The sequence below is a fragment of the Phocoena sinus genome, chromosome 1 (assembly GCF_008692025.1).
Source record: "Phocoena sinus isolate mPhoSin1 chromosome 1, mPhoSin1.pri, whole genome shotgun sequence".
Classification (NCBI taxonomy): domain Eukaryota; kingdom Metazoa; phylum Chordata; class Mammalia; order Artiodactyla; family Phocoenidae; genus Phocoena; species Phocoena sinus.
The window spans coordinates 75,473,550-75,493,075 of record NC_045763.1 but is presented as its reverse complement, the minus strand read 5'-3'; the positions used below and the strand labels follow the sequence as shown (position 1 = coordinate 75,493,075).

General features: G+C 44.7%; 1 protein-coding gene across 7 annotated transcripts in view; it reads left to right on the top strand.

Annotated features, from left to right (window-relative positions):
• Positions 1-19,526, top strand: part of MCOLN2 (mucolipin 2) — a 64,962-nt gene that overhangs the window by 27,707 nt on the left and 17,729 nt on the right. For 6 of the 7 annotated variants that reach the window (XM_032652254.1, XM_032652241.1, XM_032652250.1 and 3 more), the window contains exons 5-11: positions 4,147-4,231; positions 4,336-4,432; positions 6,160-6,259; positions 11,188-11,300; positions 12,489-12,638; positions 13,809-13,910; positions 14,017-14,139. In XM_032652254.1, the coding sequence (XP_032508145.1) occupies positions 4,147-4,231; positions 4,336-4,432; positions 6,160-6,259; positions 11,188-11,300; positions 12,489-12,638; positions 13,809-13,910; positions 14,017-14,139 (770 nt within the window). Of the gene's footprint in view, positions 1-4,146; positions 4,232-4,335; positions 4,433-6,159; positions 6,260-11,187; positions 11,301-12,488; positions 12,639-13,808; positions 13,911-14,016; positions 15,838-19,470; positions 19,476-19,526 lie in introns of all 7 variants that reach the window. The other variant, XR_004352710.1, reaches the window with a different exon arrangement.

The following is a 19,526-nucleotide window of genomic DNA, read 5'->3' as shown; positions in this document are numbered from 1 at the left end:
GTCTTTGCTACTCTAAACCCGGTAACATGGGCATCACCGAGGAGCTTGTGAAACATGCAGAATCTCCAGGCCCCCCCAGACCTGCAGAATCCAAATTTGCATCTTAACGAGATCCCTGAATGACATATACGCACATGAAGCTTGGGAAGCGCCGGCTCAGTACTCTGCAGCTGCGGTCTTTGACTTCGTACAGACCTCTCTCTCTTTTACCAGCTTCACACATTTTATACTGTCCATCACCATCAGCCTTCAGTGCCCCCTGTACCAGCTTGGACACCTCTGTCCATCAGTATCACTCCCTTACAGAAGCGGTTCGGGCACTTGCGTCTCCCTTCTTTCTCACCTGGATCCTGCCAGCCGTCACCAGGGTTCTCTGTGGCCGAGCCCCGGTGCCCCAGCTGCTGATACCTCCTGGAGAAACGGGCCAGAGCAGAACACGCTCACACTGCCACACATCTGCAAACCTCCACACACAGCACCTCCAGCAGGCTTCCCGTCAGCCGGGTGCTGCAGAGGCGAGGCCGCGGCCAAAGGCCTCCCACAGCACCAGGGCCCACCCCTTTCAGCTCTGCGAAGTCGCCTCCCTCTCTCTGCACCCAAATTCGCATCTCTGAGCTCAGTTCCTCCCTGAGTTCCAGACTCCTCCTCCATTCAGCCAGCTGCTTTGACAAGTCACTTGACAACCCTGCTGTGACTCTAATAGGGATTTCAAACCCGCTGTGTCCAAAACAGAACAACTCAAGCCTCCTCCACCCCCTACCCCTGGCTCAACCTGTTTCTTTCTACTCTTGCCCATCTCGGAAAACGAAACCAACATTTTCACATCATGCCATCATATTCCCAGTTGCTCAATCCCCAAACTTGAATGTGTTGGTTTCTCCATTTCCATTGCCACCTCTGTAGTCCAAGCCGCTGCCACTCTTGCTTGGACTGGTCTCCACCCGCTGCCCTGCCCCTCAGCAACCAGAATGATATTTTTTAAAAAATTGGCTAAATTGGGACATCTCATTCCCTGGCCTAAAAACCACGAGTGGCTTCCCATCTTTTTAGAATAAAACCCACAAGTCCCTGTAGGACCGGCCACCCTCCTGCCTCTCCAAGCCTCTGCTTCCCTGGTCCTGCCTCCTTGCTGTTTGTTGAACAAGTCAGGCTCTTTCTTGCCTGGGACTTAATGCTCACTTTTGTCCTGCCCGGAGTGCTCCCCCTGGATCTCTGCTCAGCTGGGTCTCCTTCCTCCCTCAGGTGTCGGTTTAAACAGCCCCAGTGCCTCAGAGCCCTTCCCAACAGTTCTCCTCAGGTAGGGCCTCCCCACCCACTTAACCTCCATCACTTCACTGTGTCTTGGCAGTACTGTGCAGACCGTGAAATTGTCCTGTGTATATTTTTTCACTCTTGGTTTATCTCCCCCACTACAGTGTGAGCTCCATACAGACCTCGTCTGTCTCGTTCATCGCTCTACCTTCAGTGCCTGGCACAATGCCTGGCCCCTGAAAGCTTTCAGTAAATATTTACTGAATAAGTGAATGAGTCAGGTAGGGAGCCTGGGCCTTTTGAGTTTCCGAAATAGGTGCTCAGAGGTCAGCCTCATCAGTGTACTGGTGAAGAGCTCAGGCTCTGGAACTGAGCACATGTGGATTTAAATTCTGATTGCTTAGGGGCTTCTTCCTGGTGGCACAGTGGTTGAGAGTCCGCTTGCTGATGCAGGGGACACGGGTTCGTGCCCCGGTACGGGAAGATCCCACATGCTGCAGAGCGGCTAGGCCCGTGAGCCATGGCCGCTGAGCCTGCGCGTCTGGAGCCTGTGCTCTGCAACGGGGGAGGCCACAACAGTGAGAGGCCCGCGTACCGCAAAAAAAAAAAAAAAAAAAAAATTCTGGTTGGCCACCAGCTAGCTGTGTGACCTTGAGGAAGTTTCTTGGCCTCTCTGTGCCTTGGTTTGTCCATCTGTAAAATGGCAACAGTAGTGTATCTCTCACAAGGTTGCTTCGGGGGGTTAAACAGGATGATGCATTAAATGAGAGAACCTAGAAAGCCCCGAGCACAGTGCCTGGCAGAGAGTAAGTCCCTGTATGTTTTTGCTATCTGTATCATCCTATCTTTAGTTTCCTATAAAAAAAGCTTCTTTTGATCAACTGCCCTCACTGTATCAATCAAGGCCTAGTCAGGAAAACCAACATTGAATTGTTTCTTGATACTCATGGTCCATTTGCCAAACACAGGGAGGCACCCCCTCTGACACCTGCCTCTCTTAAATATTGTGGCTGTTGAGCTGTCCGTTCAGCGCCGTGTCCTTGTTTTTGGCCCAGGATGCCTGATTGTCATAAAATGTAAGTGTGTCCTCCATATTTTGAGTGTCCTATATACTAGGCAATGGGTGTTCAAAGGCCACAGCAGTTTTGCCCTTGCTCTCAAGGACCTTATCTTCTAGTTGAGGAGACAGATAAGCAAATAAAGAGTCAAATTGTGAGAGAAGATTCTCAGAGAACAAGTCATAGGGCCTACCCGGGTTCTCAAGCACCTACTGAGTGTCGGGCACTGCAGGAGGCCCTGACTTTTCCATTCTTGAGGCAGCACAAAGGGGGCAGCAGCAGCCCAGGTGAGAGTCAGCCAGGCTGGTTCACACCAGTTCTGGCATCAGGGCTGAGTGACCTTGAAGGGCGTTGACCATGAAAGGTGTTCATTGTCTCCAGACCTCCTCGGTTTCCTGTTAAGGTGTTAGGCTACACAATAATGAGACTAATTTTTATGTGTGGCTCTTGGAATCATTCTTTTATAGTTTACAGCTCATAATTTATTTTTATTTGAATACAATCTAAGTTCCTTTCTTTCTCTTATTATTTTTTTTTTTTGGAAAAGTATCGGACTAAACAGAGAAGTTGCCAAATGGCACAAAGATGTCCTTGTATACCTTTCATCTAACTTTTCCAAATGGTAACATTTTACCACATTTGCCTTATCATTCTTCCTACATAAAAAAAATTTCTCCTGAAATCTATGAGACTAAGGTGCAGACACAAGGCCCCTACCTCTAAATACTTGTGTGCGTCTCCCCAAACAAGAATGTGCTCCTCGTAACCACCGAACAGTGCTCAAAAGCATGAGTTAACGTGGATGTGATACTATAATCTACAGACCCTACTCATATTTCATCAACTGCCCTAACATTATCTACAGCAAAAGCCATGCCTAACCCCCCTGGTCCAAAATCACATATTGCATTTAGTTGTCATGTATCTTTAGTCTCCTATAATCTGGAGAAAAATTGAGTTCTTGGCTTTTTTTTTTTTTTTTTAATGACCTTGACATTTTTAAAGAGTAGAATGTCCCTCCCTTGAGTTTTCCTGTTTTTTGCTGTACGCGGGCCTCTCACTGTTGAGGCCCCTCCCGTTGCGGAGCACCGGCTTCGACGCGCAGGCTCAGCGGCCATGGCCCACGGGCCCAGCCGCTCCGCGGCATGTGGGATTTTCCCAGATCAGGGCACGAACCCGCGTCCCCTGCATCGGCAGGCGGACTCCCAACCACCGCGCCACCAGGGAAGCCCTGTTGTTTTTTTTTTTAAATTAATTTATTTATATTTGGCTGTGCTGGGTCTTCGTTGCTGCACGTAGGCTTTCTCTAGTTGGCGGCGAGCGGGGGCTACTCTTCGTTGCGGTGCACGGGCTTCTCTTTTCTGCGGAGCACGGGCTCTAGGCATGCGGGCTTCAGTAGTTGTGGCGCACGGGCTTAGTTGCTCCATGGCATGTGGGATCTTCCCAGACCGGGGGTCGAACCCGTGTCGCCTACATTGGCAGGCAGATTCTTAACCACTGCGCCACCAGGGAAGCCCCTAGTTTTCCCGTTTCTTTGTGCCTAGATTGAGGTTACGCATTTGGGACAGAAATACCACACAAATGGTCCGTTATTTCAGGAGGCACATGATGTCTCTTTATCTCAATCCTGGTGATGTTAACTTTGACCACGTGGCTAGGGTGGGATCTGCTAGGTTCCCCACTGTAAAGTTACTGGTCTCCCTGTTGTGATTAATAAGTATTCTGTGGAGAGATGCTTTGGAACTTGTTGAGTCTTCTGCTCTCATCACACTTCGGCCCACTGGTTTTAGCATCTGATTCTTGCCTGACAGTCACTGTGGTTTTTTTATGGCCCTAGACTGCATTCACCTAGACCTCCAGACCCTCTCCAAGAACCCTCAGGACTGGAAGAACTCATCATTCTTCAGACTGGCATTTTATCGGTAAATATGCTTTCGAGTCTCATTGCCCAGGAGACGCAGATGGGGAAAGGAGAGTAGGGGAGGAAGACTGTGGCAATTTATACCTTGTAATATTTTCCATTCAGCCTCTTGCAAGTTGAAATCTCCTTTCATCTCAAAGGCATTGACCTGCAGACGATTCATTCCCGAGAGCTACCAGACTGTTACATCTTTCAGAATACGGCAAGTGTCTATTTTACTAAGCCATTTTATCATTTTTCTCTACTCCTTTTGTAGGTGCAGGGTGCAAAGCACCTCCGCCTATAGATGTGTTTGATGCAGTTGTGTTTAAAACAGTTTTAATGCCACTTTATAGCATCGTTAGTCCAGAGGCCGTGACTTCTAAAAATGATACAAGCGCATTCCAACTTTTTAAAACTAGATTTTGGGGTTGAGAAGACTTTTCAAAGTGGACTTTGACTTCCTACTCTCCGAATACATTTTTAAAAATAGCTTATGACCTGTGTTTTAAGTGCCTATAATGTTTTTCCCACCTTCGAAGGAAGGTCTTTGCAAATGTTGTAGCAAATGTTTTCAAACCTCAAGGAAGAAAGTGCCCCCTTGGCCTGAAGGCTAATCTGCAAAGGATCAATTGTTGCAGCTTTTATTTTGGGAGGGGCAGGCATGTGCCATGGACTTCCTTCCTTCCTTCCTTCCTTCCTTCTTTCCTTCCTTCCTTCCTCCCTCCCTTCCTCCCTCCCTCCCTCCCTCCCTCCCTCCCTCCCTCACTCCCTTCTCTCCCTCTCTTCCTTCTTTCATGTTTCTTGATGGGCAGAACTGAATGCTCAGCTGGACGTTATATGTAGCTGTTGTTTTAGCAATTCAGAAGCGTGCTTCATTCAACAACAATCGCTGAATGCTCAATGAGTCCCTATGAGGCAGCAGGCAAGTTGCCATGCTCTAGAGGTACCATGGCCCTCAGGAAGCTTACAGCCTAGTGGAAGAGATAGAAAAACAAGTCAACAAAAAAATTAATTATAAATTGTGACATGTAGTAAGGAAGAATGTCTCCCCCAGAGAGTAGAATGATTAATCTCCCTGGGGTGACCCACACATTACAAAACGCATTATGAAATTCAAGGCAAGGCAAAGCTTGGAGAGCTGAACGTGTATGTGATCTATGATTAAACCCACAGGTGCCTGAACATCTTTGAGCACAAGCCACGTGCACATTACACATTCTCAGTGTAATCTAAGAATATCGTTATGACCAAACCAGAGATTCGAGAATTAAGCTATACAGACCTCATTTCTATACCTACGAGCTAGGACCAGACTTCACTAGCCCTGGCATTCAAGGCCTCATTTTCCCCCAGGAAAGCCCCTAAAATACGCTGCATATTTCACTTATAAACTTTAAATGCTTGAAACATAATGTGGAAGATTGAGGGCATTTGGAAATCTTAAATTCAACCAATAACCCTGGAGCAATCTTTGCCACTTCTGAAAGCACATGTAGCACTTCTGAAAACATATATATAGCGTTTGAAGCAAATAGAAAAATAATTTCTAGCCTAGTGAAAATCTAGAGTTTCATACCCAAAGGACTAAATTAAGGCAAATGCTTGTAAATTCCATTCAGTGTAATAAATGAGGTCTTTGTGTTCTCTTGTCAAAAATTAGTGGTGAATTCTCATTTTTGTTCTTTGGACTGGTTGGCTGTTTTGCTTTAGAATTTCTCTGAATCCGAATGTGCTTTTAGTAGAATTTCATGTATTCCCCCTTTGGACCACATTTTTTCATTAATAATAGGAAGTTGTGAAGGAATCATGTGATGAGGACATTTTCATCAGTCTAGCTCTCTTTGGATCGGCACGCTATCTGGATGCCATTGATATTTTAAGCAGAATTGATCTAACCAGTCATACTTTCTGCTGGGCCGTAACCTCTTCATCAATTTGTGTCTCCAGATTATCTTTGACAATAAAGCTCACAGTGGCAAAATCAAAATCTACTTTGACAGTGACGCTAACATCGAGGAATGTAAAGACTTGAACATCTCCGGATCTAGTAAGTATGTTATATGCTTGCCCATGGTGGATTATGGAAGATTTTTATCACTTCATTTTGGGATTTGGGGTATATAAATGTTTTATTTGGATGATGATAAGAATAAAGGGCTCCAAAAAACCACATTTTGAGCATTCGCTTCTGTTAAGCATACCCCGAAGCTTTGCATTTTTGTTCAATACAGCAAATGTTGATTACAGACCTTGTAGGAGAGGTCGTGTGGCCCAGCGGTTAAGAGCAGTTTCTGGAGCCAGACTACTTGGGTTCGAGTTTCGGTTCTGTTTCCTGTGCTTGTGATCTTGGACACGTTGCTTAACCTCTCTGTGTCTCAGGGTCCTTCTCCGCAAAATGAAGGTAATAATAGTACTTACCTTCCAGCATGTTGAGTATTAAATGAGTATGTAAAGCAGAGCACTGAGAACAGCAGTTGGCACACAGTATTTGTAGGCGCTCTGGGAAAGAAAGAAAACGCCTTCGTGAGGGGCACTGGCATGCTTATAAAATCTCTAGCGTGTCCTGACTAGGAGTAAGTGGTGGAGGCACAGAAGATATGAGGATCAAGAAAGCGAAAGGTTTGTTTTGATGGGGACAGAGTGAGACATAGAGTCCAACAATGCTTCTTGGAGAAGGTATGATTTGATCTGAGCCTGTGACAGTGGAGTGGGATCAAGGCCTTCAGAGCCCAGAGAGCAGCCTGGACAAACCTGGGTCATTTACTCAGTCATTACTCAGGAAATACCTCCTGATCCACAGACTAAAATGGGCTACTCAGACCCCATTCTCACTGCGGGGGTTGGGATGATGTTAATGATGGATGATCAGTATTCTTTCATTTACAAGTTTTGTTTAACTGAATCTGCCTTTGACCAGATTATCAGAACAAAATAAAATGTAAAATACCTGGGGTTCCTAACTATTTTATATTAGTTTTAAATTAGACTCAATTTGTGGCCTGTTGCTTTTTGGTTGCCTAATATGTCCCGATGATTTTGAAGTTTTCGATTCTTTTTTTTTTTTTGGTACGCGGGCCTCTCACTGTTGTGGCCTCTCCCACTGCGGAGCACAGGCTCCGGATGCGCAGGCTCAGCGGCCATGGCTCACGGGCCCAGCTGCTCCGCGGCATGTGGGATTTTCTGTGACCGGGGCACGAATCTGTGTCCCCTGCATCGGCAGGCGGACTCTCAACCACTGCACCACCAGGGAAGCCCCCTGAAGTTTTGTCTCTTTAGTCCCATTAGCTGACTCCAGCCTCTCATCAGAGTACACAGTTTTAGTTTCTCTTTAAAAGTGGGTATTCTTCCGCAGCAGACACACTCTCCCCAGCAGAAACGCGCAAGTCAGACACGTGTCTTTCCAAGTCCGAGTGTAGGCTGCAGCCATTTTATGTGATAAAAGCTAACCCTTGTCAAATAGGAAATGTGGTTTGGTATAGTCATTTGACCAAATAAGTTAGTCAGTCAAACACGTTTGCCAGGACAAGGTTTCCTTCCTCTCCACGGGCGTCCTTATAATATTGGGGAGCTGTCCTCGCCTTTGCTCAGAAGAGAGGCGCTCTGGCTCCCTCCTGTGGCCAGTGAGGAGAAACACAATCTCACAGCTAGAAGCACTGACATTTATATATGCTTCTCCCAGGGCTGCGCCATCACTAGGAGAGCACAAATTTAAGATGATGTGACAAGTCTTAAAAAGCTGAAGTTTGGAAACCAGCTTAGGAAATGGATTTCTTTTTTCTTGTATAGGAAGCTGTCTGGTGGATTGATTGCCCTGGCTCTGGGGGGAGTAGAACAAAGGCAAGGGTGACAGCTGGTGGGATCCTTGTGCTATTTGCAAAACATTCTGAGGTTCATTCACATCCATGTGCTTACCTTGAAGCTTCTCTCTCCTTCTTGTCATTACCTATGTTATCTCAAGCTGAACTATAAGGGAGTGTGCATTTTTACATACAAACTTGAAGTTGCCTTTTCTGACTTCTAATACCCATGCCCAGTGTGCCACTAATCTTCACATTAACTTGATTTTATAAATGTAGCCATTTGGGCATGGGAGCTGGAGGAGGTAGGTACTGATGGACAGGACTGCCCACTGATGGGTGATGTAAACGTATGTCCCAGGGAAATGGGGTTTAGTAAGTGTGGGAAGCCCTGGTTAGGGTCACACAGGCGGCAGTGGTGGTGTGTTTGGGACTTCTCAGGACCCTGGAAGGACTGGGTGGGGTAGGATTTTCTTAACCACATTTCCAGAGGCATCTCTCTGGACTAGTGTTATACAAACCCAGGTTTAGGAACTGTTCCTGTGAGAATAACATAATTTCAGTAGAAGAAGAAAGCAATTATGATGTTTATAAGATACTTTTTGTAGCCACGTCAAACTAGTCTTCTCAATAAATCAAATTGAAACAATACAATACTGATTTCTCTGTTAGGAGGGACGGTTTATCTTCCTAGTTCTGGGCCTCAGTTTTCCCATCTGTAAACAAGGCCCAATTCAAGTAATCTTAGAAATTTTGTTCTAGTCATAAGTCAGAAAGGAAGGTACTCGAGGCTGTTCTTGCATTTTTTTAAGATTGCGGTCCCATCTTCCCAAGAACTGCCCCTCTTCCCTCTGCCTCATTCCATGGCTCCTCCCCCCAAAAATGGTCTTGGGTTTTGGTCAGGTTGTTTTCTTACCTACCCATTAGATGGTATCTCCAGATAACTTAAACTTGTGAAGGATAAAATGGCCAAAGGTGGAGGTAAGTGCTCCCTACGAGGCACTGACAAGCACTCAACAGGGATTGTTTGACCTGATTTCCTGACAGCGCGTAAAGCTGGTACAGCTATGCTCCCATTTGGTACCCGAGGCATCTGAAGCTTAGCAAGGCTAAATAACTCGCTCAGTGAATTACATTTACTTGCTGGCCATGCTCCTAACCCACTTAGGGTTAGGATGAGCTGCCCTCAGACACCCGTGCCATGGTCACTCACGCCGCTGTTATTTCTAAATCTGTGGACACACTCCCATCTTTCTCTTAAATGCCTTCTCTGTGGAGGTGTCGCTGTGGAACACCCTGACTTTAGACTCTCCTGAAGGTTGCCTGTCCCCAGCGCTGCTTCCTTCTCCCCTGGCCTTTCGCCATCTGGTTCCTGAGTGCATCTCCTCTCCTAATTCCCAAACATTGCCACCCCCGCCTTCCCATCCTTCCTAGTGTGCATTCTGCTCTGTCATCTCTCTGAGTGGCTGTGTCCACACCCATGGTTTCAGCTGCCACCAAGTTGTCTGCTCTTGTCATGAATGTCCAGACTGAGCTCAGTTGACCCAAGGCAGAAAGGAGTCATTCTTGGTCAGTCCTTCCTTACTCCCTAAGTCCCATTAAAGACCAGGTCGAGTCTCTCTTTTTCATCTTTCGCCACTTTGTGCCTCATCTTTGTGTGCCTTCTCTGCCTCTAACTTCTCTCAGACCTTCACGAGTTCTGACTTAGATTATTCAGTGGTCTTCCTGTGCTCTGCTGGGATCTCTGCACTTACCTGTAATTGTACTGAAGCATTATGGGGACACACATAAGCACAGGCACTGTCATGCTGAATAAAACACACCCGGTCCCTGCCTCCCAGAGCCAATCATGTCCGGGAGGAGATGGACATTGAATGATATGATAACCACTGAGTTTGCTGTTCTTGTGTGCATGGGGCTGCTCCAAGTGCTTTCATGTGTGAACTTATTTAACCCTCACGACAGCCCTATAATATAGGTATTCTTTTCATTCTACCCATTTTTTGGATGAGGAAACTGAGGCAACTTCCCCAAGGCTCCACAGCTTCTGAGTGCAGGCTGGAGATTCAGACCCAGGTCTCGGGCTCCAGAGACCGCGTCCTTTTTCATTTCACACCGTCTCTGTGCTCCTTGCTGTGCTGTCTTTGAAAACACAACTATAAGTTCAGTGACCATCAAGCAGAGGGGAGTAAATGGAGATGTAGGTGTGTATACTTATGGACAGGGCTACGATAGGGTATTGGGGGGAGGGCTGATGGGGATGGGAATTTAGAGAATTGTCCTGTTCTTGGGAGGAAGATACTCAGTCTGAAACACAAGGCTGAATAATCCCCATGTGTGATGGGGAGGGGTGCTGTTCCAGGCAGAGGGATCAGCATGTGCAAAGTCCCTGAGGCAAGAAAGAGAGAGAGGAGAGAGGGAGGGAGAGAGCTCCAGTGCCTGGTAGGAGCAGGGAAGGAGGAAGAGAGTGGCCTCAGGGTGGGGAAGGTGGGGGCCGGGAGAAAGCAGCAGGCGGCAGCTGATAAGGCCACAGGGGGTGAGCAGGGGCCGGGCAGGGAGAGCCGTGGTTGGGATTTGGGACAATACCGTGAAGTCTGAGGGAAGCGAAGGTTACAGTTTCATCTTCTTCCAGTACCTTCCCTGTGTTACTGTGTTCCAAGGCAAAAATCTGATTACTGCTCTCCTTACTTTCATTCTGAGAAGTGATTTTTCCCACATGCAGAAAAAGCGTATTGAATTGGCACTCTTTGCTGAGAAAGTACAGAGTAAGGTTGAGTAGCAGAAATGGGGATTCTGAGTGGTGGGACTTTAAAACGTGTATTCCCCCTTTAATGGAGAACTTGATGTTTGTTTTTATGTGAAAGAACTCAGAGTATGTCAGTAGTTTTGCCTCTTTTGAATGGAGCCCAAATGGACCACCTTCTACCGAATTCCACTCTATAGTAAATATTTATGAATACACTTTAGTACATCTCTTAAGAATTTATATGTTTTTAAATGTATAACTCGACATCAGGGAATGATTACCTTGTTTGTGAACCTCTGAATGAGTGCAGTGTGATTTGTTTCTGATGCTGAAGCGTTTATCGTTTAATCTTATTTTCCAGCTGCCATCTTGTTTGTAAATTATTCCCAAGTAAGGTGTGTTTGACATTTGAATTCTGTTTTCGTTTCTCAGTTCAGAAAAATACTCAGTATGTCCTGGTGTTTGATGCATTTGTCATTGTGATTTGCTTGGCATCTCTTATTCTGTGCACAAGATCCATTGTTCTGGGTCTAAGGTTACGAAAGGTAAGTGTGTGTCAGTATTTCCTCCCTCCCTTCCTGACCTCCCCCTGCAGTTTGTCCAAACAGTGGGGCCTTGACATTGGGTCATCCTGCCCTTTCTGGGGCCCTTGACTGAACTGGATTCCTTTGAGTGACTGTCCCGCTACGAGGCATTATCAACCTGGGGTGTAGAGAGTGAGTCAAAGCTCCCGGCATGTCAGGTGGTATCAGACAATTATACTGCTTAAACCTGAGCTAATAAGCGCAGATACACAGTGGTGAATGGTCAAGCTTTTGAATGCTTCTAGAATAAATGAGACCCTTTTAAATTCAGGAGTGATCTTAAGAACAGAGTAATAACATGTGTGGGTTTCATCTTTTGTCTTCAAATCAGAGTTCATTCTAACAGGGAGGCATGGTAAATGGGTTATAATGAAGCATAAAAGACTTTATTCTATTATTTAAACTAGTTTAAAAATTCTTCCCTGAGTTTCATTTTACCTTTTTACCCTGTAGGGCTCTTGTGAATATATACTCTAGCTCACCACAAATCTTATTCTGGTGTGTGGCATGTACGTAAATACAGACTGGGGTCAGTGGACATAGGAAGTCATCAGAACACCATATGTAGAGGAAAGCCCTATTTTTCCAGGGCTTGGCCTGTGACGATTTGTTTTGTAAATATCCACTTCTCTTAGCCACCCTCCCGCACCCCACCAGCCGCTTGACATTCTGAATCCAAAGCCAGGGTCTGGGTTCTGCTGATGCGGGGGTGGCCCATTGGGAGCACACGCTCAGGGGCCGGACTGCCTACACTCAAGTCCTGGCTTGGCCGCCCCATGTCTCAGTTGCCTCCTCTGGAAAGAAGTGTCCATGGTGCCTAGTTTGTAGGGTTGTCACCTGGTTGAATGCGTTGAAAATATGTAAAGTGTTTGGAATGTGCTCTGTGTTAGCTATTTCAACAAGAGTCTGTTGGAGTGAGAGCACAGCATTGAGTGTTTGAGTCACTTAGTTAACTGGAATGCTCACCTCTAGCTGGGGTGGATGGTAGAGGAAGGTGTAGGCTGTAATCTCCACCCTCCAAGTGAGGATCCATCATGTTGGAAAAGGCAATGCCGTGTCTTTGGACAGGCGAGAGCACTGTTTTGCGCTTTTCTCCTTCCAGAGGGCAGTGTGGTTTGTAAGAAATGCTTTTTAAAATGTTTGCCGCAGAGATTCTTAAATTTCTTCCTGGAGAAGTACAAGCGATGTGTGTGTAATGCCGACCAATGGGAGTTCATCAACAGATGGTATATCCTGGTGATTATCAGCGACCTAATGTCAATAATTGGATCCATATTAAAAATGGAAATTAAAGCCAAGGTAAGCGGCAACCCATTGTAAACCTTCTTTCTGTTCTTCTGGATGGTCTCAAATACTGTAAGATATGCAGTGCCTCCTCTGACTTGGTTTCTCATGAAGGGAAAATGAAGAAGCGGATGTTCTGTGGAAGGTGATACTCCTACGAATAGCCTCTAGGAAACTTGACAGCATCTTCAGAATAGAAACTGAAGTTTGAGAAGACTGGTTGTTTGGGCGGGCTTTGTTTTTGTTTAAGTTGCAAAAGCAGCAGCTGGCCCCTGAACCAATCACGTCAAGAGCCGAGGTGCCCATCCATGAGTGATGGGGGCTCGGATGGGTGGTGCAAGGGCAGGAATATTTGAGTGCCTCTAGGCCCCTGGCTCTTTGGGTAACTTAGTCGATGTAGTCTCCTGAGTCTTGACTTCTCTCCTCCGTGCTCCGCCGTCAGCTAGCAAATCTTACCAGCTTTCCCTCCTGACCTCGAGGTACCTCCGTCTTGTCCACCCTGACTGCTTCGGCTTCCTTCAGGTCGTCTTCCTCTCTGACCCCGATCGCAGCAGCTGCCTCATTGCCTTCCCCTCCCGCCCTCGCTCTTCCTGACCCTTAAGTGCCGCCCCTCTGGCCCGTCTTGCAGGCTCTCAGCACTGGGCCCTGTTCAGCCTCTCTCCGTTTGCTTGCAAGACTCCCCTAGCCTGTCCTCCAGGCCCAGCACTGCTCTGGGGTCACGCCCTCGGGAAGCCCTCCATGACAAGCCCGGCATTGTGTCTCTCACTGCACACAGCGTATTGTATTAGAATTACGCTTGTGTGTGCGTCTCCTCAGTTAGAGTCCTTGAGAGCAGGAACTGTTGGCAAATCACGCTGGAGCGTTCTTTCAAAAGAAGCTGAAAGGTATTGTTTGATATTTAACAAACACCATTAGTTTATGTGCTTTAGTGCCTAGGTCAGTGGTAAATGCAATTTCTATTTCAGGGTATTATTTGACCAAGAATTCAGTTCAACCAATCTTAATACTAAAAGGAAGTGAGGAACACATTTGGAATTTGTGCTCTCTATTATTTCCTTCTTCAGTGTAAAAACTCTCAGAATCACTGTAGAGAGGCAGGCGGTCCATTCTTGTCAGTTTTAAAGTGAGATTCGTAAGCTGAGTGGAGTAGAATATTTTACTCATGCCTGTCTTTTCATTCCCTAGAACCTCACAAATTATGATCTGTGCAGCATTTTGCTTGGAACATCTACGCTCTTTGTCTGGGTTGGCGTCATCAGATACTTGGGTTACTTCCAAGCATATAATGTAAGGATGTGGCTGTTGGGTAGCACCACTGGGGTTGAGGTCCATTTCTTTGGGCTCTAGTAGCTACTTTTTAATTCCCCACCCACGTTGTGCTGATGTTTTTCAGGTGCTCATTTTAACAATGCAAGCCTCACTGCCAAAAGTTCTTCGCTTCTGCGCGTGTGCCGGTATGATCTATCTGGGTTACACCTTCTGCGGCTGGATTGTTTTAGGACCATATCACGACAAGGTGTGTAGCCTCATTCTTCCTTCTACACATGAAGCACTTGAGACCCTTAAATGTGGGTTTCCAGCACTGACCTTCATCCCACGTTTCTCCAGCACGTAACCTGGACATCAGTAAGCATGTATCTTTGCATCGGTTTTCTTTTTCTTTCCCTTTTCCGGATATTGAAGTGGCTTCGGGATATTGAAACAAGAACTGCAGGGAACCAGAAAGCACGTTTCATGGTTGTCTGGGTCTGGCTTAGGGGATCACCTATGAACCCAGCCAGTCACCAAGTAAGAAGTGTTTGGACGTGAGATCACTGTCATAAAAATGAAAATTAAATGAGGAAAAGTATTACAACATCTTTCTAATTCAAAGTATTAAGGGTTTCATCCAAATTAACTGAGGAGACTGGAGGAGGATAAAGACTGGCCAGAATGACCATGTTAGGTTTATGATTAAAATGATAACACATCTTGCCTTTGCAGGTGGTTTTGATTTCAGTGTCCTCTTAGTGCCTTATTAAAGGTCAGTATCTGAATTCTAAACGATTGTTGGACTTCAGTCAGTATCATAAGCTCAAGGACATCAAAGTTATGTTCAGCTGTTCTTGTTTTAAAATGATAAATTTGATTCAAAGATATAGCAGGAAATGAAATGAGGTAGGCCTTGTTTTCAAACCAAAAAAAGGAAAAGCAATGACTGCATCTCACAGTTTTTCTTCCATGGGCCTCTGGCAGTCAGAACAACAAAAATAAAACTAATAGCAGCTAACACTTGATGCTATACTAAGCATTTCTCTCTTCTCTCTCATTTAATCTCGTCAATAGCCCAGAGTACTGTTATCTTGGCTTAGGTGCTGTACCAGGAGAGAAGTAAAAATATAATGATGCTGGTATAACAGCTCGGCCTTAAGTTTTGACCTTGATCGTTGCATTAAACAAAACACGGTCGAATCTAGTTTACAAACTCTTCACAAAAATCGAGCAGTCCACAAAACTCAAACGTTCGGTATTGTCCTACTAAAATAAATCTTAGTAACTTGGCATGCACCCAGGCTTGCTCCTCTTTAAGTGTTTCATTTAGTACGTCCAAAGAGAACTACCCGTTTTCCTACCTGAGAAACTGTATAATCAACAAAGTGCCCATCTCTGGGTTAATAGTAAATCTTGGTAATATTATTGCTTTCCAGTTCCATTCCACTGCCTTAAAGGTGACTCATGAGTAAAAATTGTTCTTCGATGTTATCTCTCTGATCCGGAGAACTGTCTTAGTGCCCAGGAAAATTTACGTTTTTCTTCCTCGCTTGTTTTATGGTCTGGATGCTTTGCCACATTTTTGCCACTAGAGGGCAGTGTTGCACCACGCGGCATAAATACTGAGCCTCCGAGGCCAGTGAATCAAGTGGTCCTATCTCCGTGGCCCTCCGCCTTCCCTACGCCATCATTATTTTGGAGGGTGCTCAGAAAATGTTGCTTGAATTTCACTAAACTAGCTACCATTCTGAAGTGCTGTGTGCTAGATAGGTATGGTGCCCATGTTCTTTACCTCCCTTGCGAGGTTAACCCTTCCAGTAGCCCTGTGGGGAAATATCCTTTGACAGAAAATAGCGATCTTAATATGTTAATTTTCCTGAGGTTGTATAGTTAGTGAATGGCAGAGATAGGACGCACACCCAGGTCTGCTTGACCCTAATACACATGCTTTGAGCAATACCCTGTAGGGCTTTTCTTCTTTTCTTGGTATTATCTAAAACAGACCATTACAAGAGAGCATTCAGTCTGACTCAAGAGTAGATCAGCCGTGAGAGGAAAGCCAAGTAATCAGTCTTATTTCTTTGCATCAAGGTTACCTTGTGAACAACGATGTTGTTTGCTTTGTGAGTCTGACTGCATTTTCATATGTTCAGTTCTGTCCGAGCCATGTCTATCCTTGTAAATTTTCTAGTAGTCACATTAAAAAAATTTTTTAAAGAAACAAATGAAATTGCTTTTCATTATATATTTTATTTAACCCAATATAATTAAAATATTACTTCAGCCTGTATGCAATATAAAACATTGAGATATTTTACATTCCTTGTTTTAGGTACTTAGTCTTTGAGATGTGGTGTATATTTTATCCCGACAGCATATGTCACTTTGGACTGGCTGCAAATCAGATGCTCCATAAGCACCTGTAGTTGGTGGCTGCCATATTGGACGTTTCACCTCTTGACTTGTGTCTCTTACTTAATGCCAGCCTTTCACTTCTCCCCCCGAGGAGTAGAGAGATAAGAACTGTATCTCTGGGGTTGTCTAGCAGGTCTGTTTATGGCTTCTGTCTCCCAGCTCTAGCCAGGCTGATATATTGCGGAAATGCAGAGTTGAGTTAATTCAGTGAATGCACTCGTCAGTAGGATGAGAAAACCTTCAGTCTGGATCCGGACTTATGTGCTTTTCTTCTCTGTGTTACTTCTTCTTTGAGTCTGAAGTTAGAAATGTTTACTGCCCCTGCACGTCCCTCTCCAAATTAACCCAACTTGTCGGAATTTTCAGGTTCTGCCAGTCAGTCAGTATCTGTTGAATCAGAGGACCTTCAGGATTGCCTGGAGCCTTGAAAAACAGCACCATAGTGAGCATTTTCTAGAATTTCTAGAACCACGGCTAGCTTGGGTGTGGAAGCTAACTCTTTCTTTAAAAAAACAAACAAAAAACTCTAAAGAGGAGGTATCGGGAAAACTAGAATTTCACCCTCTGCTGTTTGTATGGCAGCAGGAATCTCACATTTCAGCTTCGAATTTTCCGATTAGACATCGGATTTCAATGGTTCAACTGAAAGAGTATAAAAATACAAGAAGTGTCCCACCAATGTTGACTCCAGCACTAATGGGTGTTGGCACAGCGCCCTTTCAAAATGTCTGGGCACGGCGGGCTGGAGACTGTTGATGTTTAATAATTCAAGATGAGGAAAGGAGGAACATTACTCTCATGTGGCTTTGACGTTTCCCCGAGGACTTTCCGAGGAATAAATCATTGTCTTGCGTTCATTGTCTCCATTTTACAGATGAGAAGGCAAAGCACTGAAAAATCGTTGGACTTGGCTGATGCCCTTGGTAAAAGTTCAGCAGCACCCGTGTTACATTTGTGCTTTCAAGGCCTCTGCTTTTAGCCAAGCACCTCTCTTATTCAAAACAACTATTAGCTGGTTAAAACGTTTCATCTGAAGGCTGCGTGAGGTTCTTAGCACCAGCTCTTGAAGCAAATTTTTATGTCATTCTCTGACATAAGCCATTGCAGGTTATGTTTTCATTCAAATGAAAGTTCTTTTTGGCTCAACTGCAAAATTATCATTTGTGGAACAAATGCTTGGGTTCTCACTGTGTTCCTCTGGAACCTGGGAGGACCCTTTATGGAGATATTCATTTAATATTTATTAAATGTCTACTGTGCACCAAATTCTGTCGGGTTCTTCTAGCCCAGGTTCTTGGAGGGCAGGGACCATGGATTATTGCTCTTTGTATTGCCCGTGTTGAGTGTGGTGCATAGAGCATGGTAAGGACTCAGCAAGTTTGCTGAATGAACCAGAAACAGAGACACAACAGTATCTGCTTTCCAAGGACTTACAAGCTTGTAAGAACCAAAAAACAATTTCCTATGAATGCAGTCCTTCTAGACCAGAAGCGCATTAGGACCGTATTTCTCCTTACCTTGGGTATTTTTTTTTAGTCTCTAATTTTTTTTTATTGAAGTATAGTTGATTACAGTGTTTCAAGTGTACAGCAAAGTGATTCAGTTACACACACACACACACGTATTCTTTTTCAGATTCTTTTCCATTATACATTATTATAAGATATTGAATATAGTTCTCTGTGCTATACAGTAGGTCCTTATTGTTTATCTGGTTTATATATAGTAGCATGTATCTGTTAATTCCAAATTTCTAATTTCTCCCCCGCCCCCGAGCCTTTCCCCTTTGGTAACCATAAGTTTGTTTTCTGTGTCTGTGAATCTATTTCTGTTTTGTAAATGAGTTCATTTGTATCATATTTTAGATTCCACATATAAGTGATATCATGTAGTATTTGTCTTTCTCTGTCTGACTTACTTCACTTAGTATGATAATCTCTAGGTCCATCCATGTTGCTGCAAGTGGCATTATTTCATTCTTTTTTATGGCTGAGTAATATTTCATTGTATATATATATATATATATATATATATATATATATATATATATACACCACATCTTCTTTATCCATTCATCTGTTGATGGCACTTAGGTTGCTTACATGTCCTGGCTATTGTAAATAGAGCTGCTATGAACATTGGAGTGCACGTGTCTTTTCAAATTAGAGTTTTCTCGGGATATATGCCCAGTAGTGGGATTGCTGGATCATATGGTAACTCTATTTTTAGTTTTTTAAGGAATCTCCATACTGTTCTCCACCTTGGGTATTTTAAAAGCTGATTTCTATTATGGATTTTGGCCACTGGAACTGGCTCACAGCCACTTCTTGTGGGACGAAATGATAAGAGTATGTTCCAATTACTTACCTTATTGGGTCTCTGTTTAACTTTTTGGTGGGTTAAAATAAATCTCCCATGCCCAGAGAAGAGGGAGGTGAGTAACGTTAATGCTGAGATGGATTTTGTATCTAGACTGATTCTAAGTAACTACACAGGAAACTAAGGGATGAATTTGCTTTGTGCCCACCAACTTGCAATTCTGGAACCCGAAACACAGACTTGTAGGGGTTCTTGACACTACAGAAAGGAATTGGCCAGATTCCAAAAGAAACTCTGAGAAATATGAATTATTAATGGTGCTGTCAGAGTTGTAATTGACATCCATAGAAACCAACTTGAATTTCATTGTCTTAAGGCTAGTGGTGGGGATGGAAACTATTTAGTCTGGGAACTGGCTGTCTTACTGGTAAATTATCTGCATATTAATAAGTGATTTGCTCAGATGGATGTTCCCTCCAGAGCTCTGTAGAGAGCGACTTTAGTACTGCTGTTCAGAGTTGCTGCTGATGCAAGACCATGGGCATGATCCTTGTTTGGGGTACATTTATGTACTCTCCCTTGGTTACAGACTTTACCCCATGCATCCAGCCATGGAGTAGGGAGGGTAGGACCTGGTGTTTGCTTGTTGGTTGGGGTACAGAGAAGCGTGTAGAGAACAAACAGAAGACCAACCAGTAGTTTCCTCTGTGGTTCTTACTGACACAGAGAGCAGACTAGAGCTGCCAGGGCAGTCTGTCTTGATGCAGACTTTGAAATGGCCCTTCAACGTTGGCTTCATCGGACACAGACAACAACGAACATACCAGATGAAGAGAATAAATCCCATGATTTAAAGACAGAGAAGATGTCTGGGTGTTGTGAGAGAAGGGGGGCACACATAGGATGTTAATACTGCCA